The sequence below is a fragment of the Heterocephalus glaber genome, unplaced genomic scaffold (assembly GCF_053883595.1).
Source record: "Heterocephalus glaber isolate CG9 unplaced genomic scaffold, H.glaber_assembly_v1.0 deba00001463, whole genome shotgun sequence".
Lineage (NCBI taxonomy): Eukaryota > Metazoa > Chordata > Mammalia > Rodentia > Bathyergidae > Heterocephalus > Heterocephalus glaber.
The window spans coordinates 19,526,381-19,543,758 of record NW_028258310.1 but is presented as its reverse complement, the minus strand read 5'-3'; the positions used below and the strand labels follow the sequence as shown (position 1 = coordinate 19,543,758).

At 40.9% G+C, this 17,378-nt stretch overlaps 1 protein-coding gene across 5 annotated transcripts in view; it reads left to right on the top strand.

Annotated features, from left to right (window-relative positions):
• Positions 1 to 17,378, top strand: part of LOC101703754 (protocadherin alpha-C2) — a 209,736-nt gene that overhangs the window by 14,808 nt on the left and 177,550 nt on the right. Inside the window, exon 1 of one of the 5 annotated variants that reach the window (XM_087180656.1) lies at positions 1,297 to 4,061. The exons of 2 other annotated variants lie outside the window; for them this stretch is intronic. In XM_087180656.1, the coding sequence (XP_087036782.1) occupies positions 1,719 to 4,061 (2,343 nt within the window). In that variant the 5' untranslated portion in view covers positions 1,297 to 1,718. Of the gene's footprint in view, positions 1 to 1,296; positions 4,062 to 5,973; positions 11,044 to 12,908; positions 17,339 to 17,378 lie in introns of those variants that run through there. 2 more of the 5 variants (XM_087180646.1, XM_087180655.1) reach the window with 2 other exon arrangements.

Below are 17,378 nucleotides of genomic sequence, written 5' to 3'. Positions count from 1 at the left end.
AGCATCAGTTGATGGCATTTTTGAACATTTAGTATCATTTTCTTGTTTTTGTACCACTGTGTATTAAAATATTTAATAATTATTGCTATGAAAAAATACTAGTTAACTAGTCTTGAAAACTGATTAGTTTTTTAAAATAAGCTTTCTGGCCTACCTTTCTTAAAAGTGCTACCCTAAAAAAAAATCTTTACCACATGGACTTAATATTCATGAGTGGTGGTTAAATGATTTGAGTGTTTAGGGAAAGACATGATAGTGGAATCTTATAAAACTTAAACAAAAGTTAGTGGTACATACACTTTTAAGATTATATACTGCATATAACAAATTCCATGATATTATCTTCCTTATTTACAAGTTTGAACTCTGGAAATCAGGTGAATTCCAGTTGCCTTTGCATTTTCTGGTAACTTTTTATTTTTTCATGTGTGTGTGTGTGTGTGTGTGTGTGTGTGTGGTGCTGGGGACCACCAAAATATATTATACACATGAAGAATATGATATATATATGCAAAATACTAAATATTCCTCAAGAGATATTTTGGTGAAATTTTCTTTTGATCATATTTATTATGTGAAGTGCACACAATATTAAGGACAGTTGGGAAATGGAGAGTAATAAAACTAATATAGAAGTAGCCTGGTTAATAAACTATCCTTCTTTTCAAGGTAAGTGATTTACTAGAACCTAAGCATTTTAAGGGATACTACAGTTCACAGATAATACTTCAGTTATCTGCATAAATCAAGATATACAATTGCTCAATTTTTACAGTAATAACTTGATGAGGTTCAAATGAAGCTGAGTGGTATAGCACTTGCCCACCATGCTTAAGGTCCTAAAAAAAAGAAAGAAAGAAGAAACGTGAAGCAGTGCTGCTTCTACTCTGAAAGTGTAAAAATGCTTGCCAAACTTGGTTTACTACACTTGCAACTTCTACAAAATCTAAATCTTCAAATTACCGTATATAAGTGAACACAAAAGCAGGTAGATGCTATAGAGAAATGAAGGAACTAACTTTTTATTCATTGGAAAATTAACCCAAATGGTGTTAGTTATTTTGAAAACAACATCAACAAAATGTCAATTCTAACCATTTCAAAATAGAATAAAATTTGCTTTATGTGTAATACATAGGTAGTATGCATCATTAAAATAATATGAGAGAAAATGTAATATGATATATCTAAGTAGAGAAAGAAAAGTAAAATATTTAATGACTACAGTTATTTTATCAGTTTGAGACTATGTAAACCTATCCCTGAATAAAATACACTAATACAAATAACTCTTATAATGATGCCATCAGTGTAGATATACTGATTTTGTAATAATTAATGATGTGCTTATATTGATGCATTTTAAGTTTTAATGATATATCTTTATGAGATATACAGACTCACAGAAAACATGTCATTGAAATTGGTAATTTTTAAGAAATATTTGATGAATATAAAATAAATAAGGCAAAACAAAGTAAAATACCCTTTCATCCACATGATGTCGCTGTACACCACAATATTTCTCCCTTCCAACACCAAAAGGATACAGTGCAATATAGTGACTACATTCTCACAAAGGAAAAGGATCATCCATTTTTGGTTCTGCTATGGAAGTTCAAAAAGGTGAGGAAATAAAAAAGATAAATTGGAATTAAGTTTCCAAAGAATACTGTGTGGTGATGTGGTAGGGATTTGTGAAGTGGAAGTAGATTGCAATGATATATTCCCAGAGAGGAAGTCCGGGATTCCGGTGTCTGCTGTTCTCGCTTCTGCTTCTGTCAGCCTGGGAGGCCGGGAGCGGCCAGCTCCACTACTCGGTCCCTGAGGAGTCCAAACACGGCACCTTCGTGGGCCGCATCGCGCAGGACCTGGGGCTGGAGCTGGCGGAGCTGGTGCCGCGCCTGTTCCGGGTGGCGTCCAAGGAGCACGGAGACCTTCTGGGGGTAAATCTGCAGAATGGCATTTTGTTTGTGAATTCTCGGATCGACCGGGAAGAGCTGTGCGGGAGGAGCGCGGAGTGCAACATCCACCTGGAGGTGATCGTGGACAGACCGCTGCAGGTTTTCCACGTGGAGGTGGAGGTGAAGGACATTAACGACAACCCGCCTAGATTCTCCCGAGAACAAAGATTACTTATTTTAGAGTCAAGAATGCCAGATTCGCGGTTTCCGGTAGAGGGCGCATCTGATTTGGATGTAGGAGAAAACGCAGAATTGAAATACCAGGTAAATCCTAAGGGATATTTTGACTTGGATGTTAAACGAAATGAAGAAGAAACAAATGTTTTAGAGCTGATCTTGAAGAAACCTTTAGATAGAGAAGAAGCCCAAGAGCATCGTTTAGTACTAATTGCAACTGATGGAGGAAAACCTGAATTAACAGGTACAGTTCAGTTATTAATCAATGTATTGGATGCAAATGATAACGCCCCAGAATTTGATAAGTCAGTTTATAATGTCAGATTGTTGGAAAATACACCGAGGGAGACATTAGTTATTAAACTTAATGCCTCAGATGCAGATGAAGGCATTAATAAGGAAATATTTTATTTTTTCAGTAATCTGGTTCTTGATGAGGTAAAATCTAAATTTATCATCAATTCTAATAGCGGTGAAATAAAAGTTAAGGGAGAACTGGATTACGAGTACAGAAACTTATATGAAATTAATATTGATGCTGTGGATAGAAGTGCATTCCCATTAACAGGACACTGCAAAGTAATTGTGAAACTTTTGGATGTGAATGATAATACCCCTGAGATCTCCATAACTTCCCTTTTCCTGCCTATCAAAGAGGACGCTCCCATGGGAACCGTCATTGCCCTAATCAGCGTGTCTGATCGTGACTCAGGTGCCAATGGGCAGGTGACCTGCTTCCTGAAGCCTCATATTCCCTTCAAGCTGGTGTCCTCTTTCAAGAGCTATTATTCTCTGGTGCTGGACAGCAGTTTGGACCGGGAGAATATATCTGACTATAAACTGGTAGTGACAGCGCAAGATGGGGGCTTGCCTGCCCTGTGGGCCACCGCCACCGTGTCCGTGGAGGTGGCCGACGTGAACGACAACGCGCCCGTGTTCGCGCAGCCCGAGTACACGGTGTTCGTGAAGGAGAACAACCCGCCGGGTTCCCACATCTTCACGGTGTGCGCGCGCGACGCGGACGCGCAGGAGAACGCGCTGGTGTCCTACTCGCTGGTGGAGCGGCGGGTGGGCGAGCGCGCGCTGTCGAGCTACGTGTCAGTGCACGCGGAGAGCGGCAAGGTGTTCGCGCTGCAACCGCTGGACCGCGAGGAGCTGGAGCTGCTGCAGTTCCAGGTGAGCGCGCGGGATTCTGGTGTGCCTGCCCTGGGCAGCAACGTGACTCTGCAGGTGTTCGTGCTGGATGAGAATGACAATGCGCCCGCGCTGCTCGGGCTTCCCACAGGCGGGATTGTGAGTGAGCTGTTGTCGCGTTCAGTGGGCGCGGGCCACGTGGTGGCGAAGGTGCGCGCAGTGGACGCGGACTCTGGTTACAATGCGTGGCTGTCCTATGAGCTGGAGTCAGCTGTGAATGGCGTGCGCAGCCCGTTCCGCGTGGGGCTGTACACGGGCGAGATCAGCACGACGCGCGCCCTGGACGAGGCAGATGCGCCGCGCCAGCGCCTGTTGGTGCTGGTGAAGGACCACGGGGAACCTGCGCTGACGGCCACCGCCACTGTGCTGGTGTCACTGGTGGAGAGCGGGCAGGCGCCAAAGGTCTCCTCGCGGACATCTGTGAGCATCTCGGGCTCTGAGAAGGCGGTAGTGGATGTGAACGTGTACTTGATCATCGCCATCTGCGCGGTGTCCAGCCTGTTGGTGCTCACGCTGCTGCTGTACACGGCGCTGCGCTGCTCGGCGGTGGCCGCGGAGGGCGCGTGCGGGCCTGGGAAGCCCGAGCCGGTGTGCTCGAGCGCGGTGGGGAGCTGGTTCTACTCTCAGGAGAGGGGGCAGAGGGTGTGCTCCGGAGAGGGCCCGCCCAAGACAGACCTCATGGCCTTCAGCCCCAGTCTACCTCAGGGTCCCACCTCTACTGACAACGTGAGTTTCAAAAACCTTATTCACATCGATTTTTTTCCTCTTACTAATTAGTGTTAAATATTTGTTGTTTTCCTCTATAATTTCTTTAGTTTTTATTGTACATTATTATTGTACACAAGTATTGTACTAACTTCTCGTTCAACTTTGATTTGTAGTAGTTCATATTCTTCAAATTTCAGTTCCTTAAAAAAATATCTAATTCAGTTGGGTATGGTTGTGAGTGTCTGGAATCCCACCAGTCTGGAAGCCTGAGGCAGAAGGATTGGAAGTTTTAGTCCAGCCTGTGCAATTTAGTGACTTAGTAAGACCGTGTCTCAAAATAAAATAATCACTTGGGACATAGCTCAGTGGAAAGCCTCTGGGTTCAACAGCCAGTACAAACCAAATAAAAAATAATTTAGTCCAGTGTGGTTTTGCACACCTGTAATCCCTGCAGCAGGAAACTGCAGCTGGAAGATCATGAGCATGAGGCTAGCTTGTGCTATATATATTGGTCTCAAGAAAACAAAAGAAAAAAATCCCTAAAAACTGATTTATTGCAGGTAATTTCTTTGAACTAAGTGTGTCTTCTATTCTCTATGTTGTTAGGTTTTTATCAATATAGGTAATAAGTTGATCTTTACATTATACAAGATATTTTCAAAAGTATAACAATATAAACACTTTTTATTCTCTAGAAAATATAGAGATAATTGTAAGATATATACTGGGATTTATTTATTCTCAGCGTCTTATTTTATTATTACATAGGAAAAATTTTCATTATCTTTCAATTATGCCTTTTCTTTAATTGAATTCATGTTATTTTATCTTTTTAGTACAGTATAATATTTAATTTGTTTTTAGTAACATTGCGCAGTAAGTGATTTTCTTCCAATTTTGTCTAAACAGTTGGCCCTGCATGCTCAAGATAAATTTGATATTTATAATTTGAAATATAGTGTTAGTGGCTTCATTTTGTGGTTTTATTGAATAGGTAATATATATATAACATTTAAAATGGGCCGGGAATTTAGCTCAGTGGTCCTTGTGTCTGGCTTGCAAGTGCAAGGTCCCAAGTTTGATCCCAGTACAAAAAAGTTTAAAATTTTAATAGTACAAAATTTGAAGTTAAAATTGTCCTTCTACATCCATCACAAAGACACTTGATAGTCCTGTTTGAATATTCAAACATTTCTATTTCTTGGTTATCTTTCTATTGAATTTCTTCATATAGAGATAAACTTGTCTTATTCCTCTTAAAAATCATATTAATATCAATTTTAATCTTGTGTCTTTTCATTTAACAATATATCTTGGTGATCAGGACTTTTGCCTTAAATAGATTTCTAAGTGTTTCTAGCTGTAGTGTACCATTGTGTGGATATATGATTAACATGTCCCAAAGCTTGGCAGTGATATTTAGTGGAATGTTGATTTAATTTTCCTTCAATTTGTGTATTTTGCAATTTATAAATTATTACATGAGTGACAAATAATTGTGAACTCATTAAATTTTGAAAATCCTCACACATTTAGGTAGAAAACTGTGCTATTTATTGTTGATTTTCACTTTCAAATTTAGAAGAAAAATGCCCTATGAGAGAAACTTCTCTTGAGTTTGTGTTTATATATTGAGCTGCTTATAACAGTGCTGTGTGTTGTAATCTACAATAGAAAATAGTACTCTTGATTTCCCATATTAATAACTTTCTCCACTGTTTTGGAGAAAAAGAGTGGGTATATCAGATAATAAATATTGTACATTGTATATATAAAATGTTCCCTATTTCTTTCACATTGACTATTTCTTTAATTCTCTCATGCATTTAATTTTTTAAAAACCTTCTACTATACTATTCATATATATGTATATATATATATATATATATATATATATATATATCCCCAAGTTACTAGAAATAGAGAATAATTCCTGCCACAGTGTTAGTTTGCAGTTAACAATTGATAATTAAAAAAAATCAAGGTCGTTTAGTTTTGAAATGGAAAGTTTTTGGTTTGTATTACCACTACAAATTTTTCATTTCTTTTCTTTTTTTACAGAAAGAGTGACTATGGGCTGGGGATTTAGCACAGTGGTTCCTCCGCCTGCCTCACAAGCACAAGGTTCTGAGTTCAATCCCTGGTACCAATACAAACAAACAAACAAACAAACAGAAAGAGTGACTAATTTTTTCCTCTACATAATCTTCCCCCTTGACTAGGATGAATCATTTGAATAAATGAAATGGAGAAAAATGTAATATTTTCTCAGGAGAGGTCAACATTTTTCTTTTCCATATTATCTTATTATACATAAAATATTTCAATAACATTTTATAATTTTCTACCTGGAAACAATAAGATTATTACACTTATTACAAATAAATGCATTATGAAGCTTTGGGGAGTTGCTAAGAATTACAATGAAAAGACAAAAATGATACTGTAGCTCTTTTTTACCAGTAGAAATTTAGTGCAGAAGGTATTTTATACATAGATCAAAGTATGTGAAAAACATTTGCCACTATAGAAAATTTCAGCCAAAAGACTGTAGATCACTATATATTATTTGAATGTTTATATCTTCTTGTAACCAAAGAAATTTCTAATTTTGGGCCTTTTAATTGGCTAGGAAATTAATTCTTTGCTCCTCAAATAATTGCAATAGGAAGTGTGTGACTACAGAATAGATTCAGGTTAATTATTCTAAGACAGATCTCATGGAAGCAAAAGCTTGTATTATAATTTTGAGGATTACTATATATGTCAAAATTTTGGAGTAAGATGGGGATGGACTTGTGTCATTTACATTGTCTTAATTATATCTGATTTTCTTCTTTAAAGACAGTATTGATACTCTGGGAGGTGAAAGCAGGAGGATTGCAAGGTCAAGTACAACCTGGGCAACTTAGTGAGACGCTGCCTCAAAATTAAATGGGGTGGAGTTGTAGATAACTGTAAAGATCCTGGGTTCAATACCCACTACCACACAAATAGAGAAAGCATTTAATCACCTACAATTGATGGCATTAAGATAATTAATGGTAATGTTGGCATTTGTGTTTGAATTTAATGTGCCATGGAAACATTTTTACAGATGAGTGGTATTAAAAACTCAACTTGAGAAAAAGTTGTATTAGGAAAGAAAAATATTTGCAAAATATGATTCATATTGGAGAATAATTGAAAATAATTCTTGAAAGATTTTCTTGTCATATAAGTCACCTAGAAGTGATTCTAATGCCTTGAAATTGCTAGATTTAATGCAATTCAATGAATGTTGTAGTCAAGAAATAAATAAGGTGAATGTGAAAGACAGAGGAACTGTAGGCAGACATTAAAGAAAGTTGGTAGGGAAGGAGTAACAAAAATACTATAGGTGACATGAGAATGTTTATACCATTAAAACATAATGTGAATTTTGAAGATTTGAACTTGTGGGTTATTAATATTTATGTTCCATACTAAAAATTGATTTTAGAAGTCATCATGTATGTCTGAAAGTGATAGTTAGAAACTAGAGGGGAAGGATGAACACATGGGCTAGAGAATACCCCAGTAAAAATCTCATCTGAAACATGGGAAAGGAGAAAATACTTAAAGATAAAAGATATAGGACCAAGTTGAGATTGAGAGAAAAAGGATGAAGTTATTTTGGAACAGCAGAAGAAATAATAGCAGTAAAGTACAATGGGTATGATTTCCACTGAATATCAGACTGTGAAAATATATGGAAAAATATCTTAAGTTGGCAGAGTAATGTAAGCTGCACAGAAATTATGAAATTAAGAAATGTTGCAAAGAACATTCACTAAAATTTTCTATTCTTACTTAAAGAACCTTAAGGGAGTATGATATTTATTTAACAAAGAAGGAATGCAGGGCTGGGAATTTAGCTCAGTGGTTCTGCTGCCTGTCTTGCAAACACAAGGTCCTGAGTTCGATCCCCAGTACCAAAAAAAAAAAAAGAAGAAGAAGGAATGCATGTCAATAATGTATGTTTAAAAATATTTGGATAAAGTTTGTTAATTTTAAATTACAGTATTTCCTCACATCACTATATAATAGTGTGTACAATGACAGACATTCATGGGAAATTTTTCACTCTCCAAAATGTGTAGGATAGTTCTCATCTGTAATTTTCCACACTAGTTTGCATTACATTCAAATTTTCTAAACTGACCGACACAAAGGTTTTGAATATTGAAAGTGTTTCTATATGAATAAATAGAGGCCTAACTATAAATTAATAAAGTCAGACAAGATGACAGATTCTGCAAGGTGCAAACAGGAGAAGGATTTGCTATGAAGTACAGCAATATATATATATTACTTTAAATTTAATTTATATTTAAAGAATGACAGTACAGTAAAAGACAGTTATGTGAATTCATATCTTACCCTTTGGAGCCGCATGATGTCGCTGTTTACCACGAAGTTCCATCTACCAATACACAAAACCCTTCCCTCCTATTATTGCGTTTTTCAATGGTAGCTGAATGATGGCGGAAGAAAGAATCGAATTACAAGATTTGGAAATATACAATATTTGACATTTATGCCGAGAAAATACCTTCTACTGAAAATAAAACGGGAAGAATTTGACATGGATTTTATCACTGAAGGCAGAGTGGGAATGCGGTGTTCGCTGCTCTCCTTTCTGCTCCTCGCAGCCTGGGAGGCCGGGAGCGGCCAGCTCCACTACTCAGTCCCCGAGGAGGCTAAACACGGCACCTTCGTGGGGCGCATCGCGCAGGACCTGGGGCTGGAGCTGGCGGAGCTGGTGCCGCGCCTGTTCCGGGTGGCGTCCAAGGAGCACGGAGACCTTCTGGGGGTAAATCTGCAGAATGGCATTTTGTTTGTGAATTCTCGGATCGACCGGGAAGAGCTGTGCGGGAGGAGCGCGGAGTGCAGCATCCACCTGGAGGTGATCGTGGACAGACCGCTGCAGGTTTTCCACGTGGAGGTGGAGGTGAAGGACATTAATGACAACCCGCCTGTGTTCCCAGGAAAGGAACAAAGAATGCCTATTTATGAATCTAGGCTGCCAGATTCTCTGATTCCACTGGAGGGCGCATTGGATGCAGATGTTGGGGCAAATTCCATTTTAACCTATAAACTCAGTTCCAGTGAATATTTTGGATTAATTGTGAAAACAAACAATTATGACAATAAACAGACTGAGCTCGTGTTAAGAAAATCTTTGGACAGAGAGGAGGCTCCTGAACATAACTTACTCCTGACGGCTACTGATGGAGGCAAACCTGAGCTCACTGGCTCTGTTCAGTTGCTGATCACTGTGCTGGACGTGAACGATAATGCCCCTGCTTTTGACCAGTCTGAGTATGAAGTGAGGATATTCGAAAACTCAGACATCGGAACAACAGTTGTGAGACTGAATGCTTCTGATAGGGACGCAGGAACGAATGCGGCAATCTCGTATTCTTTTAATAGCCTCGTTCCACCCCTGGTTATTGACCGGTTCAGCATAGATGCCAGCACTGGAGAAATAGTAACTCGAGGAGATTTGGATTTTGAACAAGTGAGTTTATACAAAATCCGCATTGATGCGACGGACAAAGGCCACCCTCCCATGGCAGGCCATTGCACCATTTTAGTGAAGGTTCTGGATGAAAATGATAATGTTCCGAAGATTACATTGACATCTTTGTCCTTGCCTGTTCAAGAGGACGCCCAAATTGGAACAGTCATCGCCCTGATCAGTGTGTCTGATCGCGACTCAGGAGCCAACGCGGAGGTGACCTGCTCGCTGACCCCCCAAGTCCCCTTCATGCTGGTATCCACTTTCAAGAATTACTATTCCTTGGTGCTGGACAGCGCCCTGGACCGGGAAACCTTATCTGACTATGAGGTGGTGGTGACAGCCAGGGACAGGGGTTCGCCCTCGCTGTGGGCCACCGCCATCGTGTCCGTGGAGGTGGCCGACGTGAACGACAACGCGCCCGTGTTCGCGCAGCCCGAGTACACGGTGTTCGTGAAGGAGAACAACCCGCCGGGCTCCCACATCTTCACGGTGTGCGCGCGCGACGCGGACGCTCAGGAGAACGCGCTGGTGTCCTACTCGCTGGTGGAGCGGCGGGTGGGCGAGCGCGCGCTGTCGAGCTACGTGTCAGTGCACGCGGAGAGCGGCAAGGTGTTCGCGCTGCAACCGCTGGACCGCGAGGAGCTGGAGCTGCTGCAGTTCCAGGTGAGCGCGCGGGACTCTGGTGTGCCTGCCCTGGGTAGCAACGTGACTCTGCAGGTGTTCGTGCTGGATGAGAATGACAATGCGCCTACCCTGCTGGCACCTTGGGCCCAAGGAGGAGGGTTTGCAGCGAGTGAATTTGTGTCCCGGTCAGTGGGTGCTGGCCACGTCGTGACGAAGGTTCGTGTAGTGGACGCGGACTCTGGTTACAATGCGTGGCTGTCGTTTGAGCTGCAGCCAGAGGAAGGTGGTGCACGCAGCCCGTTCCGCGTGGGGCTGTACACGGGCGAGATCAGCACGACGCGTGCCCTGGATGAGGCAGATGCACCACGCCAGCGCCTGTTGGTGCTGGTGAAGGATCACGGGGAGCCGATTCTGACAGCTACTGCTACCATACTGGTGTCTCTGGTAGAGAGTAGCCAAGTCCCTAAGTCTTCTTCTAGGGTGTTGGTTGGGGTTGTAGGTCCAGAAGTAACGCTTGTGGACGTCAATGTGTACCTGATCATTGCGATTTGTGCAGTGTCCAGCTTGTTAGTGCTCTTCCTGTTGTTGTATGTAGCCCTACACTGCTCAGCAGTGCCCACTGAGGGTGCATGCAGGCCTGGGAAGCCCACACTCATGTGTTCCAGCGCTTTGGGGAGCTGGTTGTACTCTCAGCAAAGACGGCAGAGGGTGTGCTCTGGGGAGGGCCCGCCCAAGACTGATCTTATGGCCTTCAGCCCCAGCCTTCCATCTTGTCCTGTTGGCGTGGATAAGGGTGAACATCAGGACTTAAATGAAGATCATTGCTCCAAAGTAAGTCTGAGTTTTCATAATTTAATGTTTAATTATTGTAAATATTTAATTGTTTTCATAATGTTTCTGTTTATATTTTTACAATTCTTACTAATTTTTGGTTTGTGATTCTTGGTTGAAAATTGAATGAGACATTATTCACTACATTCTATACTTCCTTGATATTTTGTGACTCTAAAGTTCTTTGACATTACCTTTGTTTTGTATTTTCTTGAATTGATGCCAAATTTTTTCCTGATTAATTTTGTAGCATTTTTAGTTTTTTGCATTTGCACTTTAGGAGCATTAAAAATATCATTTTTGATAACTCTGAGCTTTCAACATCATTCTATCACTTATATTTTATACTTTCTTTTCTTTCATTGGTGCTAGCATTGGAATCCAGGGCTTCCCATGTGCTATATAAACAGTTTACCACACAGCAACCCTCTTAGTCCTTTCCATTTAGTGAGTTTTCTGCTGATTACTTTTATTAAACTAAAAATTTCTGCATATTGTGTAAGAACTCTATCTTACATCAGATTTTAGATTACCCCTTTTGGCCATTGTGATCCCAAGAGTCAATTTCTTTTAGGGTTTTCCGTTGAAAGCAATTAGAGATAAAGGGCAGAACAACAGTTATCAGATGGAGTACTTCTGATGGATATAAAGGTGTGAATAAGATTTCACAATCTTTAAGAACTTTGTTCCATTCATTGTTATTATCCAGTTAATTAGTGATATAAATACTGCAAAAGTATTTATAGCAGGAACTTCAATTTGATCAAATCAACTTATATAAATTCTGCATTCCTGTGCATTGCAAGTCTTTTTATTCATATTTGAATGTCATTTGGTAGGGCACTTTTCATGGAACGTAAACTTATTTTTTATATTAACTCTTTCATCACTATTATTATTTAAGCTATTCACTGTTTCTTTACATGAAATACTGCAAAGAATAATGATATGATATAGTTTTTATGATATCACTTTTTGCCTAAATTTCCCCCTTACCATTTTTATTTTATGCAGCATTTTTATTTTATGCAGCATTTTTATTTTATGCAGAATTTATCCTTTTGGTTCTCAGTTTTCTACCAACATTTGAATGGTAAACAATGCTACTATCATAGAAGAAACTTTAAAATTTTAGTTAATTCATATTTAGGGTTTATAACAGTGTTTGTCAAATAGTAATTGCTTAATAAAATTTAGCTGTTATTATTTTAAAGAGAAAAGAAAAACTTTTGTCAGGAAGGAGTCATTATGGTTTTCATATCACATTTGCTTAATGTAATGATATTTGTTTTATTATTCATAGGGAAGCAATAACTACCACATTGTTCTGAGACACCTCTTATAGTTTGAGTACCATATATTACACTTAAAAATTTAAGATTAGTTTTCAAAATTAAAAATGGAGTCAAAACTTTGGTATTAGAAAAGCTTTTGGATTCAAAGTATATTTGGGCTGTTGAGCCCACAACGATTACCAGAATATCATTCTAATTTTCTGTAGTCTACATTTCTCAGGAAATATTAACCATATTAAGATTGAGTGGGATGTCTTCACACATTTAAAAATTGCTCCAGTTGTATTAGAGAACTGAGTGGGGATGCATGCTCACATTCACTTTTCATTCTTGAAATGGCAGAAATCATCAATATCATTTTCTGGTTTTTAAAAAGAGTGCATAGAATATACAAATATATAATATTGCACAAAAATTTAAACAAGAAAAAAGCCCCAAATCTCTCCTACGTACATAATAGTGAGAAAATCAGCTCTGATCATGTTTTTATAGATAAAATGTACCATAATATAGATACTATGTACCATTTTAAAAACATCTTGCTTCCTTAGGAAGTAGATAGGAACCATAGTAATTTTTTTATTTGTGTAAACACTTTAAAGAAAGTTTTGCCAAACATGGTAGAACATGTCTGTAATCCCAGCACTGTGGAAGCTCTGGCAGGAAGATCATATGTTTGAGTCCAGCCTGAGCAAGTTAGTGATTTAGTGAGACCCTCTCTATCTAAAAAAAAAAGTTCTAGGGAGGTCTCTATAGGAACCTCCTTATAATAATACTGTGCCTGCCAAGAACAATTTAATGAAAATGTGATCACTGACTTCAAGAATCTTGTGGAAAAATACAGATGTGTCATACATAAATATGCCATAATAGAAAGCAGAATATTTAAATAAGTACAAAAAAGGTATATTATAGTGTGATTGCAATGGAATGGAAATCTCTATTTCCCTAGTTGGAGGAAACTTTCCAGAATCATTGATTTAGTGGTTTTAAAATGGACATTTCCTTGGGAAACTATTGAGAAAAATTTCTATTCTTGGGAAGAGAGTATTTTAAGTGCACAATAAATCTATTTAGTTGGAAACATAGAATAATCCACTTTGATGTGGTTCTCATAGGATTATGATATAAAGCAGGAAAAGTAAAATGAAAAAAAATATCTTGAGTAACTTCAAGTGCTGGACTTAGGAAATTTGACTCTCCTTAGGAGCTATTTAAAAAGTATCAGAGGGCCAGGGATTTAGCTCAGTGATTCTGATGCCTACCTCCCAAGCTCAAGGTCCCAAGTTTGATCCCCAGTACCAAAACACACACACACACTCACACACACACACACACACAGAAATAATTGGAAACCATTTCAGGAAGATGACTATAAGGATTAAGGGAAGGGTAAATGAGGTTGGGATGGAAATGGTGGAATTACGAGAAGCTTTTGGAATAGTCAAGGAGAGCAGCATTCATAAAAACTCATTTAGGCAGATAACAAACTTGGAAATCATTAGAACACAAATACAATTGCTTTACCTTGAGTTTGGAATATTGAGATAAAACATTAAAAAAAAAGTAACTCTGGACTGCAGATTTAGCTTATCAGCACAGTGCCTGCCTGGCAAGCTTGAGGTCCTGACTTTGATTCCCAGTATCAAAAAACAAAAAACCCCCCCCCAAACAAAATTAATTTTGTTATGTAGATCCCAAAAGAATAAAATATCTCAGCATCTAATTAAAGATTTATTGTAATATGATGGGTGAGCACCAAAATTTAGCTAATAAAATGTTTATACTATGAAAGAAATAACCTAATTCATAGTAGAGATTATAAAAACATTCATGTATTCATTATGCAAGGTTTTGAAAGGATGGAAAGAGGAAACATACAGGAATCATGGGCTCTTACAACAGAAAATATAAATTCTGGTAAGAGGGGAATTTCAGAATACCTGTTCTTCAAAAGTTACTTTAGTACAAATTATAACTTTCAAAATACCCATAACCTCTAACATTTTTCTTTTCATTAAGAAAAGTATCTGAATAATTGTATACATTTCTTGCCTCCCTGGAAAAAAAGCCAAAGTTTTTCGCTTTCCAATGATAGATTCTTAAAACACTGGATCCCTAGATTGCCCAAAAGTTTTAACAGGTGACGCTGAACCAAGAATATGGAGTGTCCTGAAGTTTGGAACAAACATCCTTTAAGTTAGGGTTGTTAAAATGATTGATGTTATTGCCCCTAAAGTTTATCTTTATTTAAAATCCATGTTGAAAGAATTTTTACTAAGGCATGAAAAAGCCACAATATTCAAAAGCCATTAATCGCATAAGAATGCCTCCATGATACATAAAAATGTTGTTTTCCATTTTACAACAATAAAGAAAATATTCACATGTTGAAATAAACATCTTATTACTGTAATTTAAAAAATTTCTATTTACTACTTGGGCCACTTGATGTCGCTCTTTTCCACAAAATCCTCTCAAATTCACAAAGCAGGAATTGGTTTTCCCATTGGAAAGACGTTCCACTCTTTCATTCTTCCGATGCTGAACAATAGCCAACATATCAGGATTAAAATGAGGAGAGAAGAAGATTTCTCCAAAATTTCAGACAAGTTTTGCAGATGAGAATAATAGGGAAATAGGTTGAAATGGTGTACCTGAGTAGATACCACCCAGAGAGCCGACAACTACTGTTCATGGTAATTCTAGCAGCCTGGGAGGCCGGGAGCGGCCAGCTCCACTACTCGGTCCCCGAGGAGGCCAAACACGGCACCTTCGTGGGGCGCATCGCGCAGGACCTGGGGCTGGAGCTGGCGGAGCTGGTGCCGCGCCTGTTCCGGGTGGCGTCCAAGGAGCACGGAGACCTTCTGGAGGTAAATCTGCAGAATGGCATTTTGTTTGTGAATTCTCGGATCGACCGGGAGGAGCTGTGCGGGAGGAGCGCGAAGTGCAGCATCCACCTGGAGGTGATCGTGGACAGACCGCTGCAGGTTTTCCACGTGGAGGTGGAGGTGAAGGACATTAATGACAACCCGCCTGTGTTCCCAGCGACACAAAAGAATCTGTTTATTGCGGAACTCAGGCCGCTTGACTCTCGCTTTCCACTAGAGGGCGCATCGGACGCAGACGTGGGAGCCAATGCTCTGCTGACATACAGGCTGAGCCCCAGTGAGTATTTCTCGCTGGACATACCACCCAACCACGAACAGGTAAAGCCTCTTGGACTTGTCTTACGGAAACCTTTAGACAGGGAGGAAGCTCCAGAGATTTATTTATTGCTCACCGCCACCGATGGAGGCAAACCCGAGCTGACTGGCACTGTTCAGTTACTCATCACAGTCCTGGATGCCAACGACAATGCCCCAGTTTTTGACAGGACACTTTACACCGTAAAATTGCTGGAGAATGTATCTCCTGGGACGCTGGTAATACACGCCAATGCCTCAGATGCGGACGAGGGCGTGAACGGAGATATTACTTACTCATTCTCTAGTGATGTTCCTCCAGACATAAAATCCAAGTTCCACATAGATGCCGTGAGTGGGGAAATTACAGTGATAGGAGTGATTGATTTTGAAGAAAGTAAAGCCTACAAAATTCAAGTAGAAGCAGTTGACCAAGGCTTTCTGCCTCTGGCTGGTCACTGTACAGTTCTTGTGGAAGTTTTGGATGTTAATGACAATGCTCCACAGTTGACTGTAACTTCCCTGTCTCTCCCTGTCTCTGAGGACATGCAGCCAGGCACGGTCATTACTTTGATTCGTGTATTCGACCGTGATTCTGGTATCAATGGGAAAGTGACCTGCTCCTTGTCTTCTCATGTCCCCTTCAAACTCGTGTCCACCTTCAAGAATTACTATTCGCTGGTATTGTCTAGCGCTCTGGACCGGGAGAGTGTTTCTGAGTATAAGGTGGTGGTGACTGTGCAGGACGGGGGCTCACCTCCACTACGGGCCACGGCCACCGTGTCCGTGGAGGTGGCCGATGTGAACGACAATGCACCGGTGTTCGCGCAGCCCGAGTACACGGTGTTTGTGAAGGAGAACAACCCGCCGGGCTCCCACATCTTCACAGTGTGCGCGCGTGATGCGGACACGCAGGAGAACGCACTGGTGTCCTACTCGCTGGTGGAGCGGCGGGTGGGCGAGCGCGCGCTGTCGAGCTACGTGTCAGTGCACGCGGAGAGCGGCAAGGTGTTTGCGCTGCAGCCGCTGGACCGCGAGGAGCTGGAGCTGCTGCAGTTCCAGGTGAGCGCGCGGGATTCTGGTGTGCCTGCCCTGGGCAGCAACGTGACTCTGCAGGTGTTCGTGCTGGATGAGAATGACAATGCGCCCACCCTGCTGGCACCTCGGGCGGTCGGGATAAACAGTGAGATTTTCGAATTAGTGCCAGTGTCAGTGGGCGCGGGCCATGTGGTGACGAAAGTTCGGGCGGTGGATGCTGACTCCGGCTATAATGCATGGCTGTCTTATGAGCTCTTGTCCGGGGGTGGCAGTGCGCACAGCCCTTTCCACGTGGGGCTGTACACGGGGGAGATCAGCACGACACGCGCCCTGGATGAGACAGATGTACCGCGCCAGCGCCTGTTGGTGCTGGTGAAGGACCACGGGGAGCCTGTGCTGACGGCCACTGCCACTGTGCTGGTGTCTCTGGTGGAGAGCGGGCAGACACCAAAGGCTTCTTCACGGACATTTGTGAGCATTTCAGGCTCTGAGAGGGCGGTAGTGGATGTAAACGTGTACTTGATCATCGCCATCTGCACAGTGTCCAGCCTGTTGGTGATCACGCTGCTATTTTACCTAACGCTGAGGTGCTTAGTGCCAGATACGGAGGCCGTTTGCACACCTGGGAAGCCTGCGCTGGTGTGTCCAAGTGAGGTGGGGAGCTGGTCCTGCTCACAGCAGAGAAGGCAGAGGGTGTGCTCCGGAGAGGGTCCGCCCAAGACGGACCTCATGGCCTTCAGCCCCAGTCTACCTCAGGGTCCCACCTCTGCTGACAACGTGAGTATTAAATAATTTTGTTTTTAAAACATTTATTTTA